Below are 8,862 nucleotides of genomic sequence, written 5' to 3'. Positions count from 1 at the left end.
GATTCTCGGGAGCCGCCACCGGGGGGCGTCCGGGCGCTGCCGAGGGTTCCTCGGTCGGCCACACCCTGGGACGCGCGCCCGGGGGTGCGTGCGAGACCCGGGGGCGGGGGGGGGGGCTCGTGGGGGCGGGAGTCCCCTCGTGGGTGATGGTTGTTGGAGGCGGTTCTGCGCTTCTGTGTCTGCGTGACTCTGGACGTTTGGCCCTGCGAGTGCCTGTTGGACCCTGTACCTCTCTCGCGCGTGTTCGTGTCCCTGCTCTGGGTCTGGGTCTGTGTGATTCACCTTCTTCCTTCCTATTCGTGGCAGGTGTCTATCGGCCTAATCATGTTTGTGAACACGTATCTGTGTGATCTGTTGCTCTGTGTGTCTGGTTTTTCAGTGTCTTGAGTGTATCCATTCATTCATGTGTCTGTTACTTTGGAGAGGGGGTGTCTGTGACCCCTGTATCTGTGTGTCTGTTCCTCGCTAGGGGCTTCTGAGAGTATGCAAGTTCTTTGCTTGTGTGTCTTTTTATCTACATGTGTGTCACTTGCTGCCTTCTCGAGTGAAGAGAGAATTCCAAGACCCCACCAAGCCCATCTTTTTGTTGACAGGGAGACTGAATTGCCAGGGAGAGGGGCCGCATCACAGCTAAATGGAGACAAGAGGAGACCGAGGCATGATTACAAAGTTTTATGTGACCTGAGCCCCTCCGGAGGCACCAGAGTCCATACTCTGTACTCGGGGGGTGAGGGATTGGCTCAGGGGGGCAGCATGGCCCAAAAAGAGGGAGTTCCTCCATTTCCTGGGGGAAAGGAGGCTTCCCTAATGCATTGCACAGGCTTTGGGGGTGCACACCCCAACATGAGGGGAGGAGGAAGCAAAGGTGGCTAAGAAGGGTAGGGACACACAGCAGTATACTGCAGAATAAGGTTAAAACCTTGGCATTGTACCTAATATTCTAGACCTGTGGACCTTTAGAATTTTGGAAGCTTGCAACACTTGAGTCTTAGAACTACAGTGCCTAGACTTTAAGATTTTACAAATGTGGATTCTTGGACACTTAACTGTGATCCTAGAAAGGCAGAATGCAGCATAGAACCTAAAGGTGTCCAACATCAGAAATGGCTAGAACTTTGGTGTCTGGTTAGTCACAACTGAGTGAAAGAGTCTTGTAACTTAGATGCTTAGGATGCAAAATCTTGGATTGATACAATCTAGAGTGCCTAGAAACAGAACAGACCAATATTAGAATCTTTGAGTTTAATAATCTAGAATCTTGGAGCATCTGATCTAGAATCTTAGACACAGAGAACCTAGATTCTTAGACTAAGTCTTAGAATATCACACCTTAGAACATTAGACCTTAGAACCCTCATCTTTACACTCTTAGAACTTTTAAATTGCATATTCTAGAATCTTAGACCCTTAGGATCCAGGATCTCATACAAGAGAATCTATAATCATAAAGCCTCAGAAACTATAACTGACCATTATTAGAACCTTAGAACTTGAGACGATAAAATTTTGAAGCTTTATGATCTAGAGTCTTACAGCCAGAGGATCTAGGCTCTAAGAGCCTTAGAACATAGAATTTTAGAGCAGTAGGCCTTAGAACCTCCATGTCTAGAATTATAGAATCTTTAGGATTGTAGAATCTAGACTCTTACACCTTAAGGACTTGGAACCCTAGAAAAATAAAAATCTAGACTCATAGAGTCTTGAGTCCTAGAACTAGAATCTTAGAGCTTTAGAGCCTAAAATCTTGGGGTCTTATCAAAAATCTTAGAACCAGAAAATCTATAGCCACAGAATCTCAGAGCCTCAGAATAGTAGGCCTTAGAACTTCCATTCTAGAATGTGAGCACTTTAGAACGACAGACTTTGGAATTTCAGGTCCTTAGAATCAAAGACTCAGCATCTTGGAAACCTAGTACCTTTGAATCTAGACACTTTAAGCCTTAGAATCTTGGAATGTTGGACCTGGGAGGACTCTTTAAGATTACAGTCCAACCCCCTCCTTTTACAGCTGGTGATGCTACAGCACAGAGGAGGGGAAGAATGTGTCTGGGATGGAGATGGCAGGAAGACAGGGGGTCAGTTGGGGATAAGGCCTGGAGTGGAAAAGTGGGGGGCATGGAGTTTCCCCCAGTGGCAGTGCCTAGCTTGGGTCCTGAGAGGGAGTTCCAGGTGAAGGGTTGTCTCAGGCGCCATCCTCCTGCCCTGGGGCTGCTGGGGAGCCCCTGTCAGCAGGCAGAGTGGGGCCAGGGGCTGTGGAAGGGCAGAGGACATAGCGTCTGTCAGGATGGACCTCGGCCGCGGTGAGGCAGCTACAGGAATCCTTCGGGTCAGGCTGGGCTGGGGGGTCAGCTCCTCCGGCAGCTCCAAGGGGCTCAGGATGACCTCCACCCTCATCCATGTTGACATAGAGGATTTCATCGGGCTCCTGGGCAGGGGGCAGGGCCTTCAGGGTGTTCTCCAGGTCTTCCCGCAGCTCTGTAAAACTCGGCCGGTCCCGGGGGTTTAGCTCCCAGCACCTGGACATCAGGGCATACCTAGAGCAGCAGAGTGAAGGTTGGGAGTCTGAGCAGGGCCTCAGAAGGTGAGCATCCTGGGAGTTTGGGGACATTTTAGGACACTCATAGGCCTGGGTTTGGGGCCATCTATGGGGATTTGGGAATTCTCGAGAGTTTCTGAGGCAGGTCCTGGAGACTCAGGAGCTGGGAAAGGTCTTGGGAAACCCATCTGGGTATGGGGTAGTGTTCTAGTGAGGGTTTACTAGGGCCCAGTTGATTGCCCAGAGCAGACTCACATCAAAGCCTGACTCTGCCACTTACGAGCTGTGCTACTTTAAGATATGTTCATATGCTGGATGCAGTGGCTCATGCCTATAATCCCAGCACTTTGGGAGGTGGAGGCAAGGGGATTGCCTGAGCCCACGGGTTCAAGACCAGCCTGGGCAACATAGTGAGACCTCATCTCTATAGTAAATCAAAACGTTAGCTGAGCGTGCATGCCTGTAGTTCCAGCTACTTGGAAGGCTGAGACAGAAGGACTGCCTGAGCCCAGCAGGTTGAGGCTGTGGTAGTGGTGAGCATGCCACTGCACTCCAGCCTGGATGACAGAGCAAGACTCCTACTCAATAAAATAAAATAAAATATGTCCATAAATTCCTTGTCCCTGTTCCCCGCAAAAGATGGAGACTAAATCCCTTTCCCTTGAGCGTGGGCAGGATTTAGTGACTTGCTTCTGACTCAGCAGAGGGGATGGTATGTGTGGCTTCTGAGACTGGTCATAAAGGCATGGTGGTTTCCTCCTGGATTGCCAGGCTGTGAGGAAGCTCGGGCAGCACCATGGAGGGGTCCACATGGCAAGGAACCAAGGCCTCCTTCCTCAGACATGTGAGCAAGCTAACCTGAAAGCAGTCCTCCAGTCCCAACCTTCAGGTGACTGTCGCCCCAGCTGACATCTTGACTGTCATTTCAGTAGAGACCCTGAGCCAGAATCACCCAGCTAAGCTGTTCGTGGATTCCTGATCTTCAGAAACTGTGTGATGTAATACATGTTGGTGGTTTTAAGCTACTAGATTTGGGGATATATATAACTAATACACCAGCTGTGCAACCTTTGGCAAATAACTCACCTCTCCCTCTAAGTCTCAATTTTCTCATCTGCAAAATGGAAATAATAATGATACCTATCTATTGCAGGTGGCTATAGTAAGAATCGAAAGAGTTAATGTAAAGCACCTAAAACAGTGCCTTCTGTAAAAATGTTAGCTATGTCATGGCTCACACCTGTAACCCAAGCACTTTGGGAGATGGAGACAAGAGGATTGCCTGAGCCCAGGGGTTCAAGACCAGCCTAGGCAATCTGGCAAGACCTCATCTCTACAGTAAATAAAAAAATTAGCTGGATATGGTGGCACATGCTTGTAGTTTCAGCAACTTGGAAGGCTGAGGTGGAAGGATCACCTGAGCCTAGCAGGTCAAGACTATGGTGAGCTTTGATTGTGCCACTACACTCCTGGGCGACAAAGTGAGAGCCCAACTCAAATAAATGAATGATTAAATAAAACTGGAGGGTTTTGCAGAGGGTCCTGAGTGTTCAGGAGCATCTGGGGGAAGCATAGTATGCCCAGTCATCGGGAAGAATTAGGAGTCTGATCAAGCCTGAATTCTAAGCACACACAAAGGAGGGAGGCTAACTTGCACCCTGCTGGTCCTGCTCAGAGCTCTGGTGAGGGGCAAGTAAGTTGCTCAAAATTCTGAGGGATTCTGTCCAGGTTTTAGAGGGGTCCTGGATATATTAGGGTCATGTGGGGAAGGGTGGCGGGGGTGGGGAGCGGATCTCAGGGATTTGGAGTAAATTATAGGATTGAGAGAGGAATGTCTTAAGGGTCCTCACAGTCCATCCAGGCAGTCCACAGGCTGTTTCAGACGATTTCCCTGGCGCAGGTAGTCATAAATCTCACTGTTCTCCACTCCTGGATACGGGGTCTGGCCCCGTGTGGCAATCTCCCACATTGTCACCCCAAAGGACCACTGTGAAGGGCAGAGGGGAGGGAATTAGAGGGGCTCTCCTGCACTGTCATCCCTTAACACACGGTTCATGGGTGCACCTACACTCATGGACACGTGTTCACAGCCATCTTCTGGGTATTTTACGAGTATTTGTAGAAACAGTCTGGCACAGGTATACACATGCATAGGTAACTTTTGTGGGTGCACAGATATGCTCACCCTCACACACGCTGACATACTTTATGCACACGTGAGCTCATATGTCACCCTGCACACCCTGGCTGTATTCACTGTATGAGTGTGGGCACATGCACACATGGTCACCGCAGCTTCTCCTAACCTAAACTGTCTACACTGCCACGATGCACATTGGGTTGTATATATCCCGGGCATGTACATACCCACTGTTCATAGATCCCCACCCTGTCCCCAGACATGCTCAGCCCACATAGACAGGCCCCTGTTTAGGGAAGCCCACACATCCCTGTGAGCCCTGCACCTGTAACTGTGATGTGAGATGGCCAGACCATGCCCTTCCACTATTCCCCACTCCTGGTGGGGGCAACATACCACATCGCTCTTGCTGGTGTAGACGCGGTCAGCCAGGCTCTCAATGGCAATCCACTTGACTGGCATCTTGGCAATGCGTCCCTGGCGGTAGTAGTCCCCGTTGTAGATCTTCTTAGAGAGCCCAAAATCCGCCACACACACGGACATATTCTCATTCAGCCTGCCCAGATTGGGGAAAGGAACAGGGTCAGGCTACCAGCCACCTCCACCAGGAAGCCCACCCTAGCTCTCAGACACATCTTCACCTCCTACTCTTGCTGTCCTGGCGGAGGTGGGAGCCCTGTCTCCCGAACTTTTGCCCCAGTCCAGGAGGGAAGTGCTTTACTTCTTGTTTCCTCTGTAAAATGATCCTCTATGAAGTGGGACAAAGAGCTTCCAAAGGCCTTCCAGTTTTGACTTTTTGTCAGATTCTAAGGTCCTTCCTAGGCTTGCTGGATTTGATTCCTTTTTTTTTAATGTTTCTTTTCTAGTTTTTTAGAGACAAGGTCTCTGGAGTGCAATGGCATCATCATGGCTCACTGTAGCCTCCAACTCCTGGGCTCAAGGGATCCTCCCACCTCAGCCTCCTGAGTAGCTGGGACTACAAGCAGGTGACATGTTGCCCAGGTTGGTATTGCACTCCCAGCCTCAAATGATCCTCTTGCCAAGGCCTCCCAAAGTGCTGGGATTACAAGCCATGAGCCACCATACCTGGCCTGGAATTTCATTTTTTTAAGAATTGATGATTTCTCACTGGGGGCATGGGCTTGAGTAATGACCAATCAGAACAGACCCCAGCAGGCCCTGGTGTTCCAACAGTGAGCCTTTAACTGCTGGGTCCAGGGAGGTCCAGCTCACAGGGGTTTTGGGGAGGGCAATGCCCAGGCATTGAGGTTGGTGGCTATGCAATACATGAAGGCCTGGGGTAGTGGCCAACAGCCAACCAGTAAGGAAGTATTTCAATATTCTAACAGTATAACCAAAAGCTCAACAGGTTCATAACAGTTGATTGTCTTGATTCTTTTCTTTTTTTTTTTTTTAGTCAGAGTCTCACTCTGTCGCTCAGGCTGGAGTGCAATGGCACGCACATGGCCACCACAGCCTCGACTTTCTGGGCTCAGAAGATCCTTCTGCTTCAGCCTTTCAAGTAGCTGGAACCACAGGCATGCGCCACCATGCCCAGCTAATTTTTTTTTTGTAATTGTAGAGACGAGATCTCACCAAGTTGTCCAGGCTGCTTTCAAATGCCTGAATTGGGGCAATCCTCTGGCCTCTGCCTCCCAAACTGCTGGGATAACAGGCATGAGCACGGCACTCAGCCTGTCTTGATTCTCAGTGCCATTGTTACAGAGGGGACTTGACAGGAATCAGCTTGAGTTACAGAAATAAAATGTTTTCCATTTTGACTCAGTCTATTTAGACCTTTAGATCTACCTTCCAGTTTTCACACAGGGAACAGAAGAACAAGGCAATGCCACCACAAGGAAGTGGACGCATCTTAAATATGGGACATTCTACAAGACAACTGGTCTTGTGTCCTCCGAAAGAATATGCCAACAAAATATAAAAAGGTGGAGAGGGGTATGACTATTCTAGATTCAAACAGACCAGAAAAGGCATCACAACCAAATGTAATTCTGAAACCTTGATGGGATCCTGGGTCAGGATCTCTTATAAAAGACATTTTGTAGGACAACTGGAGGAATGTGAATGTGGATTGGATCTTAGGTTATGGTACAGAATTACTCTCAGTCTCCTTAGGGGTGATAACAGAATTATGATTATTTAGGAGAAAGTCCTTATTCTTGGGAGTTGCCTACTGAAGATCTAGGGGTGAAGTGTCACAGTCTCAGCAACGTACTTGCAAATGGTTGGGGGGAGAGAGAAAGAAAGAAAAGTAACAAAATGCCAACAAGGAGGGTATGTGGGTGCTCATTGCTTAATTCTCCCAACTCTTCTTTAGGATTGGGATTTTTTGAAATAATGAGTTGGAAGGGAAAAGAAATTTTCATTTCCATATCCCCGACAGTAATATACATTTATACATCCTGTGGAATATTTTCCAGCTCTGATTTCCATGAGCCTGACATTGTAATGAGACCAAGCCTATAGTTCCTTCCATTCCCTTCATTTCCCACCCTCCCCTTAGCACTCTATTCTGGTCTTTATTTTATTTTATTTTTTGAGATGGGGTCTCACTATGTTGCCCAGGCTGAACTTGAACTCCTGGCGATCTTCCTGCCTTAGCCTCCTGAGTAGCTGGGACTAGAAATGTATGCATTCCACCATGCCCGGTCTGGTTCTGGCCTACTTTCTGCTTGCGCATTGGTGAGGAGTTTGGTTTCCTTATTCAGTGTAGCTCACATGTCATCACTCCATCAGTCACCTCATGCTGCACCCTGAGCCTGCCCTCTTATCCCTTCTCACTCACATTCAAATACTTCAAGATCTCATTCAGAGCCCACCTTCTCCAGGAAGCCTTCCAGACCCCTTTGTTGACTTTTATATCCTGGTTCTGAGTTCTGACTTCCCCTGAGGGGTTGTCTAGTTTCCCTTCCATCCTGGGAAGGAAAGAGGGAGGTCCCTGGAGAAGGAGGAGTCTCCAAAAGGCTCAATACTCACATGCAGTTCCTGGCAGCCAGGTCCCGGTGTATAAATCTCTTGGTACTCAGGTATTCCATGCCACTGGCGATGTCCGCCATGAACTTCACTAGCATCTGAGTGGGCAGGAACTGGGGGAGCCAAGGCAGGGGGGAGTAGAGGTCAGCAGAGTCCCCAAGGTCTAGCCCTTCTTCCTTCCCTTCCTGTGCGTGCCTAGCTCTGCCTGTGGAGTTTCCCATGACTCTGAAAATCAAATCCAACCCCTTTCTTTTCTTTTCTTTTTTTCTTTTTTTGAGTTGGAGTCTCACTCTGTCGCCCAGACTGGAGCGCAGTGGCACGCTCCCAGCCACCGCAGCCTCGACCTGCTGGGCTCCGGCGATCCTTCCGCCTCAGCCTTCCGAGTAGCTGGAACTACAGGCGCTGCTACCACGGCCCAGCTAATTTTTGATTTATTGTAGAGATGAGGTCACGCCAAGTTGCCCAGGTGGGTCTCGAACCCGCGGGCTCAGGCAATCTACTCACCTCAGCCTCCCAAAGGTGCGGGATTATAGGTTGAGCCACCGAGCCGGGCTAATCCAACGCCTTTCTATGGCCAGCAAGGCCCTCTATAATTTGACCGACCTCCTGTGTTCTTGCTCTTGACAGAGCCAGGGGCTTCCTGTCTGGTTTTCAGACAAGCCATGCTTGTTGCCACCTCTGGGCCTTTGCCTATGTTGTACCCTCTGTAGGAATTGCTTCCCGCCCAGGTCTCCAGACATCTCCCCAGTCCCTCCTCCTTCAAGGTCACCTCCTCAGCGGGGCCTTTCATGTCCACCCGAACGAATTGCCTGGCCTTCTTATCATCCATTCGACTGCGTTTCCTTCCTTACACATAAATTATCTTGCTGACGTATTTATGAGCTTGTTTGTTGCCTGGTACCCCTCCCCCCAAGACAAGCGCATAGTCACCATGGTCTTCCCAGTGACTATGAGGTGCCGGGTATCTGGTAGGTGCTCAGTTAATACTTGTGGGTTGGATGATTAAATGCCCCTCACCACTGGCTGGTCCCCAAGCCGGGAATAGAGGAGGAAACTGTGCAGATCTCCATGTTTCATGAAAGGCAAGATGACCACAGGTGCCGGGAAGCCCTCTCGTTCACAGCCCTGAAAACAGACGCCTGAGCCCCCCAGGCCGCCCCGTCAGTCAATCCTGCTAGGCAGCAGGGGAATC

General features: G+C 49.5%; 2 protein-coding genes across 3 annotated transcripts in view; both read right to left on the bottom strand.

Annotated features, from left to right (window-relative positions):
• Positions 1-8,862, bottom strand: part of HNRNPUL1 (heterogeneous nuclear ribonucleoprotein U like 1) — a 60,744-nt gene that overhangs the window by 47,245 nt on the left and 4,637 nt on the right. The gene's annotated exons all lie outside the window — the stretch shown is intronic.
• AXL (AXL receptor tyrosine kinase) overlaps positions 660-8,862 on the bottom strand; it is a 34,626-nt gene continuing 26,423 nt past the window's right edge. The window contains exons 16-20 of one of the 2 annotated variants that reach the window (XM_008047973.2): positions 8,688-8,809; positions 7,674-7,783; positions 5,073-5,232; positions 4,387-4,523; positions 660-2,534 (exon numbers count right to left, since the gene is read on the bottom strand). In XM_008047973.2, the coding sequence (XP_008046164.1) occupies positions 2,183-2,534; positions 4,387-4,523; positions 5,073-5,232; positions 7,674-7,783; positions 8,688-8,809 (881 nt within the window). In that variant the 3' untranslated portion in view covers positions 660-2,182. The remainder of the gene's footprint in view (positions 2,535-4,386; positions 4,524-5,072; positions 5,233-7,673; positions 7,784-8,687; positions 8,810-8,862) is intronic. The other variant, XM_008047974.2, reaches the window with a different exon arrangement.

This window comes from Carlito syrichta, unplaced genomic scaffold (genome assembly GCF_000164805.1).
Source record: "Carlito syrichta isolate Samal-C Ts95f unplaced genomic scaffold, Tarsius_syrichta-2.0.1 Scaffold119893, whole genome shotgun sequence".
NCBI classification, from domain to species: Eukaryota; Metazoa; Chordata; class Mammalia; order Primates; family Tarsiidae; genus Carlito; species Carlito syrichta.
This window is presented reverse-complemented; position numbering and strand designations above follow the sequence as displayed.